At 43.1% G+C, this 25,536-nt stretch overlaps 1 protein-coding gene across 4 annotated transcripts in view; it reads right to left on the reverse strand.

Moving 5' to 3' along the window:
* Positions 1-18,612, reverse strand: part of MDGA1 (MAM domain containing glycosylphosphatidylinositol anchor 1) — a 272,622-nt gene extending 254,010 nt beyond the window's left edge. For 2 of the 4 annotated variants that reach the window (XM_075204447.1, XM_075204445.1), the window contains exon 1: positions 17,558-18,609. In XM_075204447.1, the coding sequence (XP_075060548.1) occupies positions 17,558-17,627 (70 nt within the window). In that variant the 5' untranslated portion in view covers positions 17,628-18,609. Of the gene's footprint in view, positions 1-17,557 lie in introns of all 4 variants that reach the window. The other 2 variants (XM_075204446.1, XM_075204448.1) reach the window with 2 other exon arrangements.
* Positions 18,613-25,536: the final 6,924 nt, after the last annotated feature.

The following is a 25,536-nucleotide window of genomic DNA, read 5'->3' on the forward strand; positions in this document are numbered from 1 at the left end:
GCTCGGTCACTGAGCATGCACTCTAATACGGAGGATTTCTTACATACAAATATAGCTCTCACAGACAGGAATATCAGCAACTGACAGATGTATCAACCACATAATTGTCTTCATTTATCCACTAACGTTATAGACTGCAGTTATCTTTTTCTCGAAAAAACATGTTTTACACCCACAACATTGTCTAATGAATATAAACACGGTACATGTGCACTCTCTGCTGTGCCTACATCATAATATACCACAAATGACCCCCACTGACATTAATTGATAGAGTATGAGAACAATCCATCTAATTGGTGATCTAAGTGAGCTAAATGTTGCAATAAAACCTAATTCATCTCTACAAGGAAATATTTATGCCCTGTGCCTTTGTTCAATCACTGCACCTATCATCCCATAGTGGAGTAATGCCATTAAATTATTACAGAGAAACAGAGTGAGTGCAGCCTTCCAAGTAGCTATAAATAATTTTAAAATCGATGGACTCTGCATCCTTGCTAGAATTTTCAATAACGGTGTGCATCGATAATGCAAAGAGTTGTGATGAACAATACTGACTGTTAATGTGGTTTCCTCCGGGTGCTCCCGTTTCCTCCCACACTCCAAAAACATACTGGTAGGTTAATTGGCTGCTATTAAATTGCCCTTAGTCTCTCTTGGTCTGTATGTGTGCATATTAGGGGATTTATATTGTAAGCTCCAATGGGGCAGGGACTGATGTGAATGCGTTCTCTGTACAGCGCTGCGGAATTAGTGGCGCTATATAAATAAATAGATGATGATGATGATGATGATATTAATGAACAATACTGACTATTAAACACAATGCAGTGGCAAACGATTAAGACCCTGAGGAAATCTGAGTGCTAGCGCCCTCTTGTGGCACGTGGGTTGTAATCTAGTATAGGATGGGCCAAAATGAGCTGTTTTAGGTAATTCCAGCCAAATTTAGACTTTATACATGCGATAGGATTATAGTAATGTCAACATGTAGATTTATAATTCCATGAAAATAAACTCCATAATGTAGAATCCCGTCTATGACATTTGTCCATGATGTCTAAATTAGGTGACACTCCAACAAATTCCCCTCTGGTCTGTTTAGTAACCCTATAATATATTATATTTCAATTAATTTAACCCCTTTCTTTTGACCTACACTAATTAAGTTTCCAGTCACTCTAGCAACCTGTATCTCAGAAAGGTATGAGCATTTTTGGGACAGAGACTTTTGTGAAGTATAAATGAAAAACTGCTGTCTTCTAGAGAAATGTCGGGATTTAACAAAAGGGAACTACAGGATTATAATCCACAGGTATATGATATGGAGAATCAGGGGGCATTAATACAGAGTCCTCAGTTCACTAGTGCAATAATATGTTAAGGTATTATCTCGATCAGGGAATTTTAATGAGTCTTTGTGATTATCACATCAGCCTTATTCCTAGATACCTCTATAAAATGTTGAGATACAAAATAAATTTCGATGGATTTGGCTCTGAGCTGCCAGCTACGAACTCAGAAGTCAGGAATTGCCGTGATCTGGTATCTCAATAATTGACGAGAGACGATTGATTTGAAGAACAAGTGAGAACTCTCTTGGAACAAAGGTTCAAACACATAATAATTGTAGCTTTACGTGGTGCCTTCAAAGGTCTCTCTACAGAAGGTGCAGTTGCAGGAGTTTGACCCATAATGAATTAGTCATACATGAGAGATAGAGACCACAAAAACCAACGATACCACAGGCAAGATATACAAGCCAGAAAGTCACTCATAGATACTGTACCTATAGCAGGGCCGGACTGGCCATCTGGCACTTCTGGCAAATGCCAGAAGGGCCGATGGCTATATGGGCTGGCCCGACTCCCCCTGTCTTCTTGGTGGCTGGAGGAACCAGCCGCCTCTGCTGCGCGCTCCCCAGCACCCTCCCCCGTTATGCTGTGCAGCCAGTTACACTGGTGAGTTTCCTGTCTTTTTTAATTTGTTTTTTTTTTTTACTGAAGATGGGGGGGGGGGGGGGGGTCGCGGGGGTGCCGCGATTTTCGGGGGGGGTGCCGCGATTTTCGGGCGGGGGTGCCCGCGATTTTCAGGGGGGGGTCGCGGGGGTGCCGCGATTTTCAGGGGGGGGGGGTCGCGGGGGTGCCCGCGATTTTCAGGTGGTGAGAGCCAGGGAGTGCTGGGAAAGGGGGTGAGAGCCAGGTCGTGCTGGGAAAGGGGGTGAAAGCCAGGGGGTGCTGGGAAAGGGGGTAAGAGCTAGGGGGTGCTTGGAGAGGGGGTGAGAGAGCCGGAGGGGGTGCTGGGAAAGGGGATGAGAGCCAGGGGGTGCTGGGAGAGGGGGTGAGAGAGCCGAAGGGGGTGCTGGGAAAGGAGGTGAGAGAGCCGAAGGGGGTGCTGGGAAAGGGGGTGAGAGAGCCGAAGGGGGTGCTGGGAAAGGGGGTGAGAGCCAGGGGGTGCTGGGAGAGGGGGTGAGAGAGCCGAAGGGGGTGCTGGGAGAGGGGGTGAGAGCCGAATTGGGTTCTGGGAGAGGGGGTGAGAGAGCCCAAGGGGGTGCTGGGAAAGGGGGTGAGAGAGCGGAAGGGGGTGCTGGAAAAGGGGTTGAGAGCCAGGGGGTGCTGGGAGAGGGGGTGAGAGAGCCGAAGAGGGTGCTGGGAGAGGGGGTGAGAGACCCGAAGGGGGTGCTGGGAGAGGGGGTGAGAGAGCCCAAGGGGGTGCTGGGAGAGGGGGTGAGAGAGCCCAAGGGGGTGCTGGGAAAGGGGGTGAGAGAGCTGAAGGGGGTGCTGGGAGAGGGGATGAGAGAGCCGAAGGGGGTGCTGGGAGAGGGGGTGAGAGCCGAAGGGGGTTCTGGGAGAGGGGGTGAGAGAGCCCAAGGGGGTGCTGGGAAAGGGGGTGAGAGAGCTGAAGGGGGTGCTGGGAGAGGGGGTGAAAGAGCCGAAGGGGGTGAGAGAGCGGAAGGGGGTGCTGGGAAAGGGGTTGAGAGCCAGGGGGTGCTGGGAGAGGGGGTGAAAGAGACGAAGGGGGTGCTGGGAGAGGGGGTGAGAGAGCCGAAGGGGGTGCTGGGAAAGGGGGTGAGAGAGCCGAATCGGGTGCTGGGAAAGGGGGTGAGAGCCAGGGGGTGCTGGGAGAGGGGGTGAGAGAGCGGAAGGGGGTGCTGGGAAAGGGGTTGAGAGCCAGGGGGTGCTGGGAGAGGGGGTGAGAGAGCCGAAGGGGGTGCTGGGAGAGGGGGTGAGAGAGCCGAAGGGGGTGCTGGGAGAGGGGGTGAGAGAGCCAGGGGGTGCTGGGAGAGGGGGTGAGAGAGCCAGGGGGTGCTGGGAGAGGGGGTGAGAGCCGAAGGGGGTGAGAGAGCGGAAGGGGGTGCTGGGAAAGGGGGTGCTGGGAGAGGGGGAGAGAGAGCCAGGGGGTGCTGGGAGAGGGGGTGTGAGAGCCGAAGGGGGTGAGAGAGTGGAAGGGGGTGCTGGGAAAGGGGGTGAGAGAGCTGAAGGGGGTGCTGGGAGAGGGGGTGAGAGAGCTGAAGGGGGTGCTGGGAGAGGGGGTGAGAGAGCGGAAGGGGGTGCTGGGAAAGGGGGTGAGAGCCAGGGGGTGCTGGGAGAGGGGGTGAGAGAGCCGAAGGGGGTGCTGGGAAAGGGGGTGAGAGCCAGGGGGTGCTGGGAGAGGGGGTGAGAGAGCCCAAGGGGGTGCTGGGAAAGGGGGTGAGAGAGCTGAAGGGGGTGCTGGGAGAGGGGGTGAGAGAGCGGAAGGGGGTGCTGGGAAAGGGGGTGAGAGCCAGGGGGTGCTGGGAGAGGGGGTGAGAGAGCCGAAGGGGGTGCTGGGAAAGGAGGTGAGAGAGCCGAAGGGGGTGAGAGAGCCAGGGTGGTAGGGGGTGCAGGAAGAGGAGTGAGAGAGCCGGGGGGTAGAGGGTGCAGGAAGACGTGTGAGAGAGCCAGGGGAGTAGGTGGTACAGGAAGATGTGTGAGAGCCAGCGGAGAAGGTGGTGCAGGGGGTTAAGTGAGAGGGACAAAGGAGAAGATGGTGCAGGGGCATAGGTAAAAGAAAGTGTAAAGGGAGAGACATCTTAAGAATGGGAATGTCAGGGATGCAGCCATCATAAAACACAAGTAGTAATGAAGAATGGAAATGCACAGAGGGGACAAGTGTTAAAAAAAATAAAAAATCAAGCCTTCATACTCCATTCACTTTTATTTTCTATACCCCCACTCCTAAATTTCTGCTTCGACCACTGCCCTCTATTCCTGCTCCCGACTGCCTGTGTGAGCTGACAGCTGCTGATCCCTCCTCGCCCAGCGCGCCCACTAGGAGAACAGAACACAGGATGCCATAATCGGGTAAGTTCATATATTTTCTCGTGTGCAATATGTTTTTAACCATCCTTTCTTGAACTGGGGACACTACAGCGTATCCAATAATGTTTAACACTATGTATTGCTCATTATTGCGCTGTAATGTTTTTTGCATATTTATCTGTACAGAGATTTTTAATTAAGAGGAAAAAACATTGCTTGTCATAAATTTTATCTGTAATTGTGTCAATATATCTATTTTTGTTTGCATTGTAAATGATGTATTAAGCTGCTCTTGGGACTCACACTCAGTATCTGATATGCTGTAGCAATTTTTATTTGTGAATGAGTTTTTATCTGAGCTTTACTAATGATTTGGGGGCACTACTATGCCATAATATGATTTGTGGGCACTTCTGCATGACCAAATATGAATTGAGGGTAATACTATGTGGCATAATATGACCTTGGGGCACTACAATGTGGCATAATATGAACTGGGCACACTACGGTGTGGCATCATATGAACCTCTGCCAAAGGCAAGTCTTTCATTGTTGAATATGATGGGAGCCCAAAGAAGTTGCTGTATCGGGGCCCAAAATTCCTCTTGTCAGCCCTGCCTGTGAGTCAAGGGGGTAGACGCCTCCAGGTAAATAATCTAAATGTTTCCTATCTAATCAAACTGATGGATCACATCCAATTATTTCTCACCCACCTCCTCTATCCCCCTTAATTTATATACTGTGTTATTTAAAATGAATAGAAAAGACGCATATCCAATTACCGTAGTAAAACAAAAATATTTTTCTCTGACATTTTGCTGTAGATGGAAATACTTTAAATGCGGCCGTGTGGATTCAACTGATCATTCAATAGTTATGTTTTTTTAGATATATGTTAGTCAGGCCCGGCGCTCCCATTAGGCAAGGTTAGGCACTTGCCTAGGGCGCCGGGCTCTGGAGGGCGCCACAGAACTGGAAATTAATTTTAAAACTGTGCGGCGACCACTGACCATACCTGTCACGGCCGCCGCACAGCATTCAGATGCATGGGGAGGGGGGGGGGAAGAGGCTATTGCTCACCACCGCCACCTCTCTGCTCCGTCTCCTCCCCTCCACTCACTAGTGTCAGTGAGTGGAGGGGAGGAGACAGAGCAGAGAGGCGGCGGTGGTGAGACAAGGTAAGAAAAGACGGGGTGAGGGGTGAGGGGGAGGAGGGTGATGATTTTTGCGGGGGGGGGGGGGGAAGAGGGTGCCGATTTTGCCTAGGGCGCCATGGACCCTAGCACCGGCCCTGATGTTAGTTTTATTTCATGTGGAATGATTCATGAAAATTCTGCCATTACTATTTAATTGAGGGAAAAGGGTACCTGTTACATATATGTGTGTGTAAGTACTCTGTTCGTTGTTGCTATTTTGTGGGAGATTTGAAAAAAGCAAAACATTGTTTCCTACAGTGGCGTCTGTATAATTGGTGGTATTGCTGTAGTATGGGGTGGCGTGCTGGTGGCAGTGTTGTAGTGTGTTTGGTGCTTAGTATTGCTAATAAGTAGGAGAGGGTATTGCTATAATGTGGGGGTGATGCCGGTTGCTGTAATGTGGGGAGTGATGCCGGTTGATGTAATGTGGGGGGTGATGCCAGTTGCTGTAATGTGGGGGAAATGCTGGACGCTGTAATGTGGGGGTGATGCCGGTTGCTGTAATGTGGGGGGTCATGCTGGACGCTGTAATGTCGGGGGTGATCCTGGACGCTGTAATGTGGGGGGTGATGCTGATTGCTGTAATGTGGGGGGTGATGCCGTTTGCTGTAATGTGTGGGGTGATGCCGGTTGCTGTAATGTGGGGATGATTGATGTAGTATGAGTGTGTGTGGGGGGTTATTTATTGCTGTAATTTGGGTACTAATAATGTATTGTCATGGTGTTTATTGATGTAATTGGGGTGCTAATAATGTAATGTTGAGGGTCATTAGGAGAAATAAATAACCCCCCCACACACACACACACTCATACTACATCATGTTGTACTGCGCCAGCATCAGTGTGGAACAATATAGTGCATGGAGCCCACAACACGTGGGCCTGTGTGCTTTAAATGCCAGGGCTGATTTTTAGTCCCAGTCCGGCCCTGACCTATAGTGTTGGTGAGACACACATGGAAGTGTCACAGGACAGACAGAAAGACTCATTTAAAGAAATCCAACTGCAGGGTACAAATTTGTACCTTGTTGGACTGCAGTGGGACAAAGATACGGACTGATTTACAGGTGAGAGGTGGGGATTCCTTGATTGATTTGAAATCACAGTGTAAAAATAAAGCTCTGCAGTATTTGTGTGCTACATACAACAGCAGCCAGTATTTTCCCTGCATGCAATAAAAGCCCAAACCTATCTGCATCCTTTGCATTGCAACATGTTTTTTCCTAGTGAAAATTTGCATTCTTTAGCTGGAATCGCAATTAACTTGAAATGAAGCCCACAGAACGCATTCAAGGGGCGACCCCAAGAGTCACATGACAGAAAACTAATCAGTGCTTTGTACTAACCTTGCACAATAAAAAAGAATAATAGGCACTATATGTGTGTGAATGCTGAACAAACACACACTGGACCTGATTCTTTAAGTAAAGTAAAGCAAAAAAATAAACTAAATTTGCACCTTGGCAAAACCATGTTGCATTGGAGGGGAGAGGTAAATTTAAAATCTGGGGACAGATTTATAGTTGGGGTAGGGCATGTCCTAGATTAACTTTAAATTTCAGTTAAAAATAAATCTATCAAGTATTTGTGTGCTAGATGAAAATACAGCCAGTTTGTGCAAAATAATAAACTTATTTGCACCCCTTGCACTGTAACATGGTTTTGTCTAAGATCAAATTTGCTCCTTTTTTTGCTTTGCTGTCCCTAATGAATCAGGCTCAGAGACTGAATCTACCATTCTACTGTTCACGTTGGTGGCCGAATCGGATGGGATCTGCATGTTGCACCCCCTCTCCTTCCTCCAGGCTGAGCTGGACATTCCAGCTGATGCATCTACTAAGTTTGAAAAGATCTCTGTCCTGACCTTCACATCCCGCTCTCTCTCCACTCCATCACAACAGAACTTGGCAATCTTCAATACTTTCAGTTTATTTTCATTAGTGAAACAATGTTGCAAAAGAGAAGCTTCAATGTTGTTTTTTATGCAGCAAAATTAATAACAATGTTTTCAAATCATCTTATTTGAGGTTATGAATAAAAAAAAAACAATTATAAAAAAAAACCAAGTAGTCAACTTCAGCTGCAATTGTTATGATAAAGAACAGGACTGTTTTGTATAAAAATACTATAAAAAATGAAAAGAAAATTGTAGCTGAGAGCAAGACCCCTGAGGTCTCGAGAACGCACCGCCGTATCATAATGCACAAACTCTGAATAACATTGATATATGTGGATTGCACACGTGTGCTACAATCATAGACCCCGGAGATCACATTCCTCTTTATACAATGATATTGAATGAGCTTCGAAAGGGGAAATTAATTGATGTATAAAATAAACAAACGGACATTTCACCAATGAATTTGCTGAGCCAGGGTTACAGCCGTCTATCAGACAGAACAGAGATGTATCCATGAGAAACAGAGGCTAATACTGTACAAACCTCTCTGTACGGGACCAGGTCTCCTAAGACGTGCAAGACCCAGATGTATTCAAACTAGGATCCTACCCCTTTACATGTAAAGGAACAGAAATGGGATATTCATCATAAGCTTGAGCAGTAAAAGTTATAATCAATTATTATTGACACTATATAATTGCTGAGTGCTGGCACCTGGAACAATCACAGATACTATCACAAATGTAGTGTAGCCCTAATGCTTGTTCTGCAGACTCAATCCTATGTGCCCTGTCCTGCAGGGGGCAGAGTGGAGGTGGGCTGTTCGCAGTACAGGACAAATCATGTTACAATATTATTATCATTGAAATTAAGGTGTCAGACAAATTCTGCATATATATATATATATATATATATATATATATATATATATAATTATAAGTATGATTACAAGTATGTACATCTGTATATATATATATATATATATATATATATATATATATATATTTATTTGCAAGTAGCTTGGAGAGTGACTTGCAGAGATTGAGGAAGTGAGAGTCTTAATGTGTTACAATGTTTCTCAGGATTCCTGACCTCGGATGAGGCCTCTGTGCTACGCAGTGACTGCTATAATCCAGTGTCAGCTATAGAAGAATAGGCTGGCTCTGTCTGTGTATAGTGGGCATCTTGTAACAAGTCTCCATTGTCCTCTAATCCTCAGTATACACAGCTCCTGTTCTCAGCACAGGACCAGCGTCCTCTCTGGCTGCACCCATTACTGGATATTCATCTACCAGCGGCTGCTGAGCCGGCTGGGACAGCACCAGATTCATCAAACACACCAGGAAGATCTCCCTATATACTCACAGCCCCAGCAGGATAATAATCAGCACCTTTGTACAGGACTACGGTATATATTGCCGATTTATGTATATAACATATCATAATGAAAATCACACAAGTAGTTCAGTGATTGTTTATAAATCCTTATTCAGTCTCAGAATAGTCCATCTAAACTCCACAGATGTTTCCCTAGTTCTATGTATTGCATGTAATTCTTAGTATCTGTTCGTATTCTCTATGCTTGAAACAATTTATAATTTCTATTAGAGATGTTCACTTACACACGTGTTCTGGATTTGGTTTTGGATTTGGATTAACTTCGTGTTTTGGTTTTGACTTTGGATCCCTATTTTTCTATAAAATCCATATTTCTTTTTGCTAAAATCACATATTTTTGCTCCCCCCCTACATTATTATTAACCTCAATAACACTAATTTCAAGTAATTTACAGTCAATTTTGACCACCTCACAGGTCACAATATTATTTTCATACACTTTTAAACAAATACTGCAGCGAGCTGGCTGGATGGTAAGCGACAGAGCAATGACACAAACACACGGCAGTTCCTAGCACATCTAGGACACATTGCCATACAGCAGTGTCAGTAAAGAAAAGTGGTGCAATTAGCAACAGAGCAATGGAGCTCTCCTCTTTGTATGTTACCTATATAACACAGTACAATGTGACTGCAAATTCAGAAAACCAAGCCTTCCAGACCTATTATTTGTATTTCAACAATGACAATTAGCAATGGAGTAATGGAGCTCTCCTGAATGTCACTGGAGACTTTGAAGAACACTGCTACCCCCTCCTCTTTCTTTACTACCTATGACGCTGCCCAACTGCACGAGAGACTGCCAAGAACTGTGCTACCCCTTCTGTGTCCCTCTGTGGAATGGCGCTGGATCACCGTGGAGGGCGGTACTTATAGAATCCAAAACTCGCGAGATCCATCAACGTAACAATGACATTTCACAAAAGAACTGAGCCGAGTCGGCTCTGTACTCGAATCTGCTAGATTCAGGTGTGTTTGGTTGTCGGGGGAAGGAGCCTGAGCATCTCTAATTTCTATAGATTTGTACAGCTGCACAGTACAATTTCTCAAATGATGTGTTTACTGGAGGGACTGTTTCATATTATTACTTCGTATGTTCAGTATGCTTGATGAAATTCTCATTATCTGTTCTTATCCTGTATGTTATATAAATACTATTGTTGTCAAGGTAAATATTTAGGACCTCATTTAGAGATGGACACAAAGTCCATTTTAGGCGCATCTAATAAAAACCACTATCACGCATGTGCAGAAAGCACCAAATCCGCCGGCATCTTGGACACTTGCGCCTAAAACAGACTTTGCATCCGAATCTAATTGAGGTCCTTATTGTATAATAATATTCTTCTGTTGTATGTTTTATTCTTTGTCATGTAAGAAGATGTCACATTATATCTCATAAAACTAGTCATAATACTACATCCGTAGTCACCCAGTTGCATCAGTGTCTACATTTACATGTTTAAGTTTTGGTAATTAGTCTAATTAGCTCTACCCTGGTTATATCATGTTTGGGGATCGTTGCCTTATGTTTAAATACTCTTTGTGTGCGTGTGTGTGTGTGTGTGCGCATGTGTATGTGCCTAAAAGCAGATTATCCCGGGAACTGGTGTGAAAGTGTTACACTATGAAGACTGCCCACATGTGAGCATTCAGAGACACACACAAGATATGATATTGTCAGCTGATTGTTAATGGTCCCATGCTGTAATGGTTCCATGCTATAATGGTGCCATGCTGCAATGGTTCTAAGCTGTAATGTTCACATGATGTAATGGTCCTATGCTGTAATAGTTCTGTAATGTAATTGTCCTATGCTGTAATGGTCGCATGCTGTAATAGTTCTGTAATGTAATGGTTCTTTGTTGTAATGGTCCCATACTGTAATAGTCCTATGTTGTAATTGTTCTATTCTGTAATGGTCATATACTGTTATGGCCCCATGATGTAATGGCACTATGCTGTAATGGTTCTATTCTGTAATGGGCTTATGCTGTAATGGTCCCATACTGTAATGGTCCTATGCTATAACAGTTCTATGATGTAATGGTCCTATGCTGTAATGGTCCCATGATGTAATGGCCCTATGCTGTAACAATTCTATGATGTAATGGGCCTATGCTGTAAAGGTCCCATACTTTAATAGATCTATGATGTAATGGTCCCATGCTGTAATGGTCCCATACTGTAATGGTCCTATGCTGTAACAGTTCTATGATGTAATGGGCCTATGCTGTAATGGTCCCATACTTTAATAGATCTATGATGTAATGGTTCCATGCTGTAATGGTCCTATACAGTAATAGTCGTATTCTGTATTGCTACAGTACAGTGCCATCCTATAGACTTTGTAACAAATTGCTACAAATGATCAATCACTGGTGCTTGGAGAAACAGGGGCACACAATGGCCAGAACAGCCGCTGTCCCTCACAATATCCCAACCACTTAGCAAAAATAGAAAACTCTCCAAGATCTACGTATTAAAGAAATGAATATATGAGCACAGTGCTTCCTATCAAACGTGTACAAAATACTGACTTCTTATATTTGATACATATACATCAAATTTTCCCATTTCATTGCTCAGCATTTGCGTCAATAATTCCTCTTGTTACTGCGGCCGCCATTGTTCATTTAATTGTAACCATTTCTAGAACCAGATACTGGATTTCCTCTGATTGGCAGAGGCTTATTTCGGCTTGACGTTGATTTGTTTGCTGGTTATATATAATGGATAGCTCCCATCACATCCTCTTACATTGTCCTAAATGTCCTGATCCGTAGCTCGTTGTCCCCATGAGTGAAGAATGTGAGGAGAAGCCTCTGAGTCTATTATCTGATATCATAAACAGCGCACCTCCCGGGGTGGTCGTCAGCGCTCCTCTGTGGTGTCTGCACCAGACACAGGTTATGGGTCTATTAACCCTTCAGGGACCTATTACCATACAGGAAACCGCCCTCTACATGTGTGTAACATGTTTCGTACAGGCAACTGTCCTCTACATATGTGTGTAACATGTCTCATACAGGAAACTGCTCTCTACATATGTGTGTAACATGTCTCATACAGGAAACTCTCCTCTACATATATGTGTAACATGTTTCATACAGCAAACTCTCCTCTACATATGTGTGTAACATGTCTCATACAGGAAACTCTCCTCTACATATATGTGTAACATGTTTCATACAGCAAACTCTCCTCTACATATGTGTGTAACATGTTTCATACAGCAAACTCTCCTCTACATATGTGTGTAACATGTTTCATACAGCAAACTCTCCTCTACATAAGTGTGTAACATGTTTCATAGAGCAAACTCTCCTCTACATATGTGTGTAACATGTCTCATACAGCAAACTGTCCTATACATAAGTGTGTAACATGTTTCATACAGCAAACTCTCCTCTACATATGTGTGTAACATGTCTCATACAGGAAACTGCTCTCTACATATGTGTGTAACATGTCTCATACAGGAAACTGCTCTCTACATATGTGTGTAACATGTCTCATACAGGACACTCTCCTCTACATATGTGTGTAACATGTTTCATACAGCAAACTCTCCTCTACATATGTGTGTAACATGTTTCATACAGCAAACTCTCCTCTACATAAGTGTGTAACATGTTTCATAGAGCAAACTCTCCTCTACATATGTGTGTAACATGTCTCATACAGCAAACTGTCCTATACATAAGTGTGTAACATGTTTCATACAGCAAACTCTCCTCTACATATGTGTGTAACATGTCTCATACAGGAAACTGCTCTCTACATATGTGTGTAACATGTCTCATACAGGAAACTGCTCTCTACATATGTGTGTAACATGTCTCATACAGGAAACCGATCTCTACATATGTGTGTAACATGTCTCATATAGGAAACTGCCCTCTACATATGTGTGTAACATGTTTCATACAGGAAACTCTCCTCTACGTATATGTGTAACATGTTTCATACAGCAAACTGTCCACTACATATGTGTGTAACATGTCTCATACAGGCAACTGCTCTCTACATATGTGTGTGTAACATGTCTCATACAGGAAACTCTCCTCTACATATGTGTGTAACATGTCTCATACAGGAAACTGCTCTCTACATATGTGTGTAACATGTCTCATACAGGAAACCGATCTCTACATATGTGTGTAACATGTCTCATATAGGAAACTGCCCTCTACATATGTGTGTAACATGTTTAATACAGGAAACTCTCCTCTACGTATGTGTGTAACATGTTTCATACAGCAAACTGTCCACTACATATGTGTGTAACATGTCTCATACAGGCAACTGCTCTCTACATATGTGTGTGTAACATGTCTCATACAGGAAACTCTCCTCTACATATGTGTGTAACATGTCTCATACAGGAAACTCTCCTCTACATATGTGTGTAACATGTCTCATACAGGAAACTGCTCTCTACATATGTGTGTGTAACATGTCTCATACAGGAAACTCTCCTCTACATATGTGTGTAACATGTCTCATACAGGAAACTCTCCTCTACATATGTGTGTAACATGTCTCATACAGGAAACTGCTCTCTACATATGTGTGTAACATGTTTCATACAGCAAACTGTCCACTACATATGTGTGTAACATGTTTCATACAGGAAACTGCCCTCTACATATGTGTGTAACATGTTTCATACAGGAAACTGTCCTCTACATATGTGTGTAACATGTCTCATACAGCAAACTCTCCTCTACGTATGTGTGTAACATGTTTCATACAGGAAACTGCCCTCTACATATGTGTGTAACATGTTTCATACAGGAAACTGTCCTCTACATATGTGTGTAACATGTCTCATACAGCAAACTCTCCTCTACGTATGTGTGTAACATGTTTCATACAGCAAACTGTCCACTACATATGTGTGTAACATGTCTCATACAGCAAACTCTCCTCTACATATGTGTGTAACATGTTTCATACAGGAAACTGCCCTCTACATATGTGTGTAACATGTTTCATACAGGAAACTGCCCTCTACATATGTGTGTAACATGTTTCATACAGGAAACTCTCCTCTACATATGTGTGTAACATGTTTCATACAGGAAACTGCCCTCTACATATGTGTGTAACATGTTTCATACAGGAAACTGTCCTCTACATATGTGTGTAACATGTCTCATACAGCAAACTCTCCTCTACGTATGTGTGTAACATGTTTCATACAGGAAACTGCCCTCTACATATGTGTGTAACATGTTTCATACAGGAAACTGTCCTCTACATATGTGTGTAACATGTCTCATACAGCAAACTCTCCTCTACGTATGTGTGTAACATGTTTCATACAGCAAACTGTCCACTACATATGTGTGTAACATGTCTCATACAGCAAACTCTCCTCTACATATGTGTGTAACATGTTTCATACAGGAAACTGCCCTCTACATATGTGTGTAACATGTTTCATACAGGAAACTGCCCTCTACATATGTGTGTAACATGTTTCATACAGGAAACTCTCCTCTACATATGTGTGTAACATGTTTCATACAGGAAACTGCCCTCTACATATGTGTGTAACATGTTTCATACAGGAAACTGTCCTCTACATATGTGTGTAACATGTCTCATACAGCAAACTCTCCTCTACGTATGTGTGTAACATGTTTCATACAGCAAACTGTCCACTACATATGTGTGTAACATGTCTCATACAGCAAACTCTCCTCTACATATGTGTGTAACATGTCTCATACAGGAAACTGCCCTCTACATATGTGTGTAACATGTTTCATACAGGAAACTGCCCTCTACATATGTGTGTAACATGTTTCATACAGGAAACTCTCCTCTACATATGTGTGTAACATGTTTCATACAGTAATTTGCCCTCTACATATGTGTGTAACATGTCTCATACAGGAAACTGCCCTCTACATATGTGTGTAACATGTTTCATACAGGAAACTCTCCTCTACATATGTGTGTAACATGTTTCATACAGGAAACTCTCCTCTACATATGTGTGTAACATGTCTCATACAGTAATTTGCCCTCTACATATGTGTGTGTCTCATACGCTGCAATCAGCATGGCAGGAAATAGATGTCTTTATACCACAAATACCTACACGTCTTCATTTACCAGGGAATCATCATCAATGTATATATTCTCCTGTACATCATATAACTGACATCGGCACTGCTTGTTCCCACCGTTAGATGACTTGTGTTGTACACATGTTGTTTCATCGTTTTGTCCTCTATCCATGTGTTTCTATAATCAGGTGATGTGTTTAATTCCGTCCCCCACTGCACTAAATACAAAGGTTTCAGGCAGCAACTTGGTGCACAGTAAAGAAAGGACCCGACCTGACACCCACAGACGACAGACAGGTAAAGCGATATAAGTAAAAGTCGCATGAGGGTATGTACGAAAAAGAGAATATTACACTAAGGTCATCTTAAGATGGGAACCCACTTTAAAAAAGGAAAAAGTAACATTCCCAATATCTATTACTTTATTAATATTCTATTTCTCTTCAGTATGATTTAGTATGAAGGAGTGTAGTACTGCTCTTTAACCTGGAGATGTCAGTATTGCAATCGCTTCAAATGTACATTATATATAATTTAGGTCATCTCTTTTCTGTCAGTAGAGAAGGTGGTGCTCTGAGGCCACACAGCGTCCTCTTGTTCCAATCTATTTTTCTATTTGAGGGTACTCCCCAGGAATAAACCCACGAAGGTGGAGGAGCCTCCTGAACCATTGTGCAAATAGTAATGTCCACTTGTCGAGATAAAATAAACTACCTCAGATGAGCATATAAAATATGTGTCGTGGTGAGAAGCCTCTTACAGAGAAAGAGTGGGAGTGTTGCCTTCACTGACTATGAAAAGCATCACCATGCAAAGTAACGACAACGATGCACCCAGACTATTATATAGGTATATACATTCTTTACGTGTGGCAATCTCACTGTATAAGTGCCTGCAGTGATTTTGCACACATGCAGTCCCTGCTTTTAGCTTCCTGCTCCCGCTCTTAGATCCTCTGTCACAATATGCTGCAAGATTCCATCAGCATCAGTGTCTCTTGATATTTTCACCTCGCTCCTCACTTATCCATAACTCACCATTCAATACATCTGTATCTTTGTATCTTTGTGCCTCCTATTATGTGTAACATAAATCCCTGACTCCCTCATCAGTGGCAGTGAAAGGGTAAATTTGAACCGATGCCTCGGATAGGAAATGTTTGTTAACCCTTTAAAGCTACAATCCTGAGACAAAAGTGACTGAGTGTAAGGTGTAGCAGTGTGTGATGGAACTGTAAGGGGTGTGTGGTCATACTCAGCACTTACTAGAGTGCAGCATCACTCCGCCTGGTCTTTCTGTGCAATGCTGGGTCCACAGAGGTTATATAAATATTATTACAAAACTACACAACCTCACAAATAAACTTCCATCTGTATTCCCAGTGAGGATGGATGATGGTTAGTGATGTAGTTCAGTGATAAAGGTTATTCAGCTTTGGTTTAATATCACAGCGATGATTCAGTCTACATTTGGGGAGTCTATAAGTACAGACCAAGCGGGAAGTTGTACTAAGCATCAATTAATGTGAATGAAACCCAGCATTGGCTCAGACAATCAATATACTGTATATATAATAATAAAAGCCCATTCACTTCCTCATTTTATTCTGTGTATTCCCAGCCTCCGGAGCAGATAGATTGCAAGCTCTTCAGGCACTTCAGTATATACTGCATTTATAATCTTCTTTTTTGCATACAGTGAGACAGCCATGTGTGACAGACTGTGTTATAAATAGAGTGGTATAAAATACTTGATATGGACAGGAATATATTACAAGCCATACAAATATGTATTCAATTTTCACAGATGTACAGGAACCAGAGTAAAGTCCAGGATTATAGCTTTGGAGCTACTAGAAAGCTGTATAATGTCTGTCATATATATAATCACACAACTCTGCAATTCCTGCCCCTGTACAACCATAAATCTCTGATAGGCACGTCCTACATATGCAGAATATACATAGATATCCCATATATAATCATGTACCTCTGCTGAGAATCATACAGCTATGAAGTGCACACATATAATATAGCCCCCTCCTGTATATAATCATACATAGTACCTGCCGTGTACATATGTTTATTGCTCTGCACCACTGCCCTATCTACCCTGCTGTCCTGCCCATAGTCCTATTACCCTGTACAGAGTATACAGCAGCATAGTACATTACAGTATAGTATCCTGCAATGTGTTGCAGTCCTGTCTGTGGCATATTCAGTGTATATATATATGTATATATACACACACATTGTGGCTGCAATTTCACTCACAGACCAGGAACAGGAGACTTGAGGTTTGGACATTTCAGGATCTGTCTGTACACTGAGCTGCAGGTTATCACAGCCCCATCTACACATTGCACAGTGTGACACAGGGACACAATTACACAATATTCTATAGTGCATGTTACTGAGGAAAGTGTCGGGGTGACCTGGGGAAGAGGGGGGGACACAAGTAGCAGCACTGAACTCCTGCACAATCAGAGCAGGGAGTGTGAGGTGTGAGGTATGAGGTGTGAGGTACTGGCTGCCATTACCTGTCATATTAGTGTGAGGTCTCCGGGGGGTCTCTGGCAGACATGAGGGTCTGTTCCTTGGACCCATGAGGTGTCAGGAGGTGAATGTGGGGACTCTATTAATCTGTGACTGCCGCAAGCACAATCCAATTACATCAGCCCCCTGCTCCCCTCCTTACCATAAGCTCCTTGCCCCCCGCTGGGTCTGGGTATGAGAGACAGGAAGAGAAGCCACAAAACCTCCATCATTCACTCCAGAGAGAGCTCCCAGCCAGCATGCCAGCCCTGCCCGGGCACAGCGCGCCTCCGCCGGCTGCACAAGTCTCACAGCTCCGCTGATCAGTAGAGGAATCCCAGATCCCAGCAGCAACAGATCGGATGAGATCCCAGATCCTCAGCATCCACTCCCGGAGATCTCCCTCAACTCAGCCTGAAGTGCTCGGGGAAAGTGATGCCAACTTGTCCCCCCACCCCCGGTAATGTGTCTGGATGGGGTGTGAGAGGGTGGGATCAGCCTTAGCACAAGTTCATGTGATGCCCTCTCTCTCCCAGAGGATCCCTGGTGATCTACAGATCTGTGGGATCCACTCCAACAAGTGCCCCCTGCTCGCAGTACATCAGCGCTGCGCTCTGCTCCGTGAGCTGCCTGCGCTGCGCTCCTCTTAGTGAGAGTCAGAGGATTCATCCACCTGCTGCTCTCTTGTGACACTTAAATCCAATCAGCCCAGCGAGGATGTGGATATAGTCCATTCCTTGGAGCTGGAGGGGTTAATAAGGGCTCCTCAGACGTCCACCAAGATCACAGATGTTCCAAACCTGGAGAAGTTCCCCTGGATGCTCCTCTCCCCTCAGCTCTTTGGATCCTCAATGCTCTTTCATTCCCCTCCAGTTTATATGAAAAAACAGAGGACCAATTAAATGATCTCAGTTGTAGAGGAGGCAAAGCCTCCTGCCCAAATTCTCTGCCTCCCCCAGGACCAATTAGAGAAAATCCAACCCTGGCAGTAGGAGAGAGGGGCTGCCTGTGCTATCTCCTCCTCTCTCCTGCCCCTGTCTCTCTCCCTCTCTCTCCTGCCCCTGTCTCTCTCCCTCTCTCTCTTATTTCACAGCTGCTGGAGGGTGCAGGATGCAGCCAAAGATACATCCATTTTGCGGACACTGGGAGAAGGTCGGATTCACAGAGATCTGAGAGCAGCAGCAGCCGGGCAGGGACTGAGCTGCGTCCGCTGTGCTGTCTGGCTGCTCCTTTCTGGAGAGTATCTGTGTGTAAGATAGATATAAAGATATATATTGTGTCTGGACCATGTGAGGTGTGACTACAGGCATCTAGAGGCATGCACAGTGCTACCATCTGCATCTAAATAACACAGCTGTCTCCCACTGTTCATACAGCCACCCCTGGGGTGCACAGAGCTGCACTATAAATATGTTATTAGTTTATCGGTATACATGTGCTGGTATATATACATATATTTATATATACACATATAATACACCCAGTGAATCAGTGACACAGGATGCACTTCATGTTCAGTATTTATTAGAGATGGGCGGGTCCGGTTCTCCGAGAACCGAACCCACCCGAACTTTGGGTATCCGAGTACCGAGCTGAGCAGCTCGGTACTCTCCCGCCAATTCCGAATCCAAATCGAGGCCGAACGTCATTGTGACGTCGTCGGATCTCGGGACTCGGTTCTCGCGATACTTCAACTTTATAAATACACGCCTCCACAGCAATCCATCGCCATTTGACAGAGGGAGAGAGCAGGGTGTAGTCATAGGCTAATTAGAGCAGGGACAGAGAAAGAATACAATATTGTTCTTGCAATTGCTCTAACCAAAATCGCTAGTGCAGAGAGGAGGATAGAGGTTTATTATTTTTTCTTCATATTTGGCACTCCCCAGCGCTTTTGGGTTGTCCCCCATAATTGTGCATTAATATTTCTGGCTGTCAAAAGTCATATCTGTCAGCAGTATCTACTCAATAAATGTTAGCACTCCTCAGTGTTTTTGGGGTGTCCTCTCTAATTGTGCATTAATATTTCTGGCTGTCAAAAGTCATATCTGTCAGCAGTATCTACTCAATAAATTTTAGCACTCCTCTGTGTTTTTGGGGTGTCCTCCCTAATTGTGCATTAATATTTCTGGCTGTCAAAAGTCATATCTGTCAGCAGTATCTACTCAATAATTTTAAGCACTCCTCAGTGTTTTTGGGGTGTCCTCTCTAATTGTGCATTAATATTTCTGGCTGTCAAAAGTCATATCTGTCAGCAGTATCTACTCAATAATTTTAAGCACTCCTCAGTGTTTTTGGGGTGTCCTCTCTAATTGTGCATTAATATTTCTGGCTGTCAAAAGTCATATCTGTCAGCAGTATCTACTCAATAATTTTAAGCACTCCTCAGTGTTTTTGGGGTGTCCTCTCTAATTGTGCATTAATATTTCTGGCTGTCAAAAGTCATATCTGTCAGCAGTATCTACTCAATAATTTTAAGCACTCCTCAGTGTTTTTGGGGTGTCCTCTCTAATTGTGCATTAATATTTCTGGCTGTCAAAAGTCATATCTGTCAGCAGTATCTACTCAATAAATTTTAGCACTCCTCTGTGTTTTTGGGGTGTCCTCCCTAATTGTGCATTAATATTTCTGGCTGTCAAAAGTCATATCTGTCAGCAGTATCTACTCAATAAATGTTAGCACTCCTCAGTGTTTTTGGGGTGTCCTCTCTAATTGTGCATTAATATTTCTGGCTGTCAAAAGTCATATCTGTCAGCAGTATCTACTCAATAAATGTTAGCACTCCTCAGTGTTTTTGGGGTGTCCTCTCTAATTGTGCATTAATATTTCTGGCTGTCAAAAGTCATATCTGTCAGCAGTATCTACTCAATAAATTTTAGCACTCCTCTGTGTTTTTGGGGTGTCCTCCCTAATTGTGCATTAATATTTCTGGCTGTCAAAAGTCATATCTGTCAGCAGTATCTACTCAATAAATGTTAGCACTCCTCAGTGTTTTTGGGGTGTCCTCTCTAATTGTGCATTAATATTTCTGGCTGTCAAAAGTCATATCTGTCAGCAGTATCTACTCAATAATTTTAAGCACTCCTCAGTGTTTTTGGGGTGTCCTCTCTAATTGTGCATTAATATTTCTGGCTGTCAAAAGTCATATCTGTCAGCAGTATCTACTCAATAATTTTAAGCACTCCTCAGTGTTTTTGGGGTGTCCTCTCTAATTGTGCATTAATATTTCTGGCTGTCAAAAGTCATATCTGTCAGCAGTATCTACTCAATAAATTTTAGCACTCCTCAGTGTTTTTGGGGTGTCCTCCCTAATTGTGCATTAATATTTCTGGCTGTCAAAAGTCATATCTGTCAGCAGTATCTACGCAATGGATTCAAAGCAGTCCACATATGATCTGAATGAGCAACCAGGTTCTGTCACCAGCCCTGATGTTAGTGTTCCCAGTACGTCATCTGGCCAAGGCGATGTCAAACAACAGAGTGTTTTCAAATTAGTGCAAAAAACAAAAAACAAAAAAAAATTTACTGTATTGAAACGAAAAAGAAGTGTAACTGAGCAAAAGTTAAGTGACGATAAAAAAAAAATTGCAAGCATGCCATTCTACACACGCAGTGGCAAAGAGAGAATGAGGCCTTCACCTTTGGCTATTAGTGGCAGATCCCAAAAAGTTACCCAGCCTACAATTGGTGCACAACTACTGTTACGCGTCAAAGCCGAGCTGCAAGATAACAGTGAGGCATTACAGGAGAATATTTGCTCTGATTCACAAATGACAACAATCCCTGTGGAGAGTCCATCCAACAGTGGGATGTCTAATCGTGAGCATTCTGTTGATGTGTGCCTTAATAGCCCGAGTGTAGCCGGTGATACCCAAATTGAGGATGCCACTTTGGAATTAGAAGAGGATGAGGGGGAGATTTGTGTAGGCGACGAGGGCGCTAATGATGATGTTGATGATTATGATGCAGACAGATACCAAATTGCCTTTCTCAATTTCTATTTATATTCTAGATTATATAACGGCTGAATAGTTTTCTATTTTACTCATAGTGGAGAGAGGATCTGATACAGACAGATACCAAACTGCCTTTGTCCATTTCAATTTATATTGTACAGTATATAACGGCTGAATTTATTAGTATTTTATACAAGTGGAGGGAGGCCTAGAGAGACAGAAACCAAACTGGCTTTCTCCATGTCAATTAATATTGTACAGTCTATAATGGCTGAATTTTTTGGTATTTTATACAAGTGGAGGGGGCCTAGAGAGACAGAAACCAAACTGGCTTTCTCCATGTCAATTAATATTGTACAGTCTATAATGGCTGAATTTTTTGGTATTTTATACAAGTGGAGGGGGGCCTTGAGAGACAGAAACCAAACTGGCTTTTTCCATTTCTTTACATATTTAACTATAAGTGTAGGGTGTAATATACATTCAAAGACGATGGCTGCATTGCCAATATGCATAGATGGAGAGGAAGACAATCTGTTTTGTGTGTAGAATAAATGAAGGCCTACCAACGAAAAATTAAACAGTTTTTTTGGATGATTTATTACCTCAACAATTAGATTACTTGTCTCTAAAACAGTTGGAGCACTAAATTGGGTTAATTTAGGCCCAAAAACATGGATTTTCCAACAAAATAGCAAAACAAAACCAAACAAAACCAAAACCAAAACCAAAACACGCAATGGCGGTTTTGCAAAACCAAAACCAAAACCAAAACACGACGGTAATCCAGATCCAAAACCGAATCCAAAACCAAAACACGGGGGTCAGTGACCATCTCTAGTATTTATAGGCTTTTGTGAAATTAGATTTATTTATACTCTGAATGATACGTGCTGGAGATAAAGTTATACAGTGTCTGTCTGTGGATATGACATTGAATCACATGTAATTCCAAGTACTTGTTTCCTTTATCATTTATTCCAGGTATGACTTGTGCAGCAGTCACAGGTGGTGACGTGGAAGTGGGGTGTGCTGTGTTACACAGGGATTAGTCTGGCACATTCTGGGGTCACATTAGGTGCCTCTCTCCCAGCAGATCAGTAACATTCATTACACATATAGGGGCTGATTCACCAAGGCACATGGCTACTGAGTTAGAGCTTATCGTATGCAAAATGACCCTGCGCATGGCCAGAACCGGGAGAGACGGCCGTGAACACTGCCCTGTCCGTAGCAATATGGTATGCAAAGCACACTTACTGCAGCCTATCATTTTGGGAAGTCAGCGGAGCGAGGACAGGGCTCCTGTAGCCAATATACAATAAGGGCGTGCCAAACTCAAGCGCACGCAGCAGCGTCTGTATCCAGCTCTGGCAATCTCAAAGTTGCTTGTTTTTCTGCCATATCTTGTCCTGATCAGTAGTGACGAGTCTTGTATGCATGCTATAACATGTGTTTGCAATCAGGAGCAACTGTATAAATGTATTTTATGTTCAATAGACATTAACATTCTAATACATGTTTTATGCTTTTTATATTAACAGGTGGCATTATTTACATATTTTGTTTCTGTGCAAATGTGTATTCCACATAGGTATTAGATGTATCTGCAACGTCTCTGTATTAGAGCACAGCAGACTGGTGCCTTGATGAATTCCGGAGTTCACAAAGCCAAAAGATGTGCGTATAATATTGAATGCGGGTTGTGTGCCACAATGAGTCTAGCCCAGTGATGGCTAACCTGTGACACTCCAGGTGTTTGTGAAACTACAAGCCCCATCATGCTTTGCCAGTAGATAACTAGCTGATAGCTGGCAAAGCATGCTGGGGCTTGTAGTTTCACAACACCTGGAGTGTCACAGGTTAGCCATCACTGCTCTAGCCCATAGGGTCTGAATTACATTAGCTGTAAGTCCATATGAGCCATGTAATATGTGTACAACTTGTTGCATTGTGCATCAGGCATACCTATATCCTAGATTGAAAGATACACTTATCATCATCATTTATTTATATAGCGCCACCAATTCTGCATCGCTGTACAGAGATTATTTGTCATTCACATCAGTCCCTGTCCCATTGGAGCTTACAGTCTAAATTCCCTAACACACAATAGGGTTAATTTTGTTAACAACCAATTACCCTACCAGTATGTTTTTGGAGTGTTGGAGGAAACTGGAGCACCCAGAGGAAACCCACGCAAACACGGGGAGAACATACAAACTCCACACAGATAAGGACACGGTCGGTAATTGAACTCATGACCCCAGTGCTGTGAAAAAGCAATACTAACCACTGAGCCACCGTGCTGCCCAATTATTTAATAATACTTGCGACCCTAATACAGCTGCAGAAACGTAAGTGTATTTATGCATTTTCGTACCCATAGTAGGTGTCATTTTATCTTGAAATATCATTAGTCACATGGGGAAGTAGTAATTTCCTGTGTTCAGAAAGTCTGTTGTTTGTTATCTTTTATTGAACAGAACCGTTACCCGCTCCTCTATTTAGATGCACATCAGAGTCTGACACGACTTAAACATACTGACGGGTTAATTGGCTGCTAACAAATTGACCCGTGTGTGGTACAGAATTTAGACTGTAAATTCCAATGGGGCAGAAACAGATGTGAATGATTAAATATTCTCTGTAACGTGTTGTGTAATATGGTGGCGCTATTTAAAAAAACTATAATAATATTTTATACAGATTTATTGCAACATCCGAGACAGGTGAAATACAAGTGAGATGGGGGAGGGATCGTTTGGTTAATATAGTTAATACATTTGGGGCTGAAGTGAACACATTGGGGCTGATTCATTAAGGAAAGTTAAGCAACAAATTGAGTAAGTTTTCTTACTCAAGTTTTCTGGACAAAACCATATCACAATGCAAGGGGTGGAAATGAGTTCATTATTTTGCACATAAGGAAAATACTGTCTGTATTTTTTTATGTAACACACACATACCTGATAGCTTAGCTGTACACTGAAATTTAAAGTTGATCTAGATTCTAGAACATGCCCGACCCTAACTATAAATCTGTCCATCACAATTTAATTTGACCTCCCCATCCAATGCAACATGGTTTTGCCTTACTTGTATACATTTGCTTAACTTTCCTTAATGAATCAGGCCCATAGTGATTTGTAGTTTAGCAAAACGCCCCAAATAGAAATATGTTTAACCTTATGGACAATACAAAATCCTGCTCTGAAAACTTCACATTAATGCTGCTGAGTGGAGAGAGAGTTGGTTGCTGTCAGCTCTCCTATTGCCTTGTTTAATAAGCCTGGACAGCTCACTTGCTGCAGATTACTATACAGGGAATTAGGTCACATGATGCCTTATTGCAGGTCATAAAATAGGACTTTAGTGCCCTTAGTAACGGGATTGTCTCTCCTCGGTACTGGTCATCTTCCCACCTCAGACTATAGAACTGACGGATGTAATCACATTTTATTAGTTTACAACATTCAGAGGAATGAACTATGTTCTAAAAAATGAATGTCGGTATTTTCTCAGTTCAGCTCTATCTTAAATAAATAAGCATTGGTGTCGGCAGAGGAGCAGATTGCAGAGAGCGTGAAGCAGACAGCAGTACGTAATGCTTGTTACCGGTGCTGTTTGTGTGCTCACACTTAGACCATGTAGCAGTATCTGTGTGACTGTGCGTGGATGACAGTTTACATAATGCGTAAGCTGGGAATAAATACAGTGGACGTGGCTGACAGAGAGTACAACTCATTACACACTGCGCCGCTGATGAATGGTGTTTGTTGGTAGCTATTCCCTACTTGTGCTGCATCAGATGTGATGCTCCCTGTAACGTTTGTTGTTCTAATGTTTTGTGTTTATGGAAACAATTATCTCTCTCTCTCTCTCTCTCTCTCTCTCCCCCCTCTCTCCCATCTTTCTTTTTCTGTCTCTATCCTTCTCTGCCTCTTTCTCTCTGACTCTTTCTTCCTTCTCTCTCTCTCTGTCTCCTCCTCTCTCTCTTCTCTCTCTCTTTCCCATCTCTCGCTCTTTCTGTCTCTCTCTGTCTCTTTCTGTCTCTCTCTGTCCCTCTCTCTCCCTCTCTCTCTCTCTGGGGTCTATTTATGACCCTTCGTTTTTTTCACTTGATACTTTTCAATCCTTATCTCCTTTATAAGGATTGAAAAGTAACGGCTATGTATTAAAAAAC

This window comes from Mixophyes fleayi, chromosome 3 (assembly GCF_038048845.1).
Source record: "Mixophyes fleayi isolate aMixFle1 chromosome 3, aMixFle1.hap1, whole genome shotgun sequence".
Lineage (NCBI taxonomy): Eukaryota > Metazoa > Chordata > Amphibia > Anura > Limnodynastidae > Mixophyes > Mixophyes fleayi.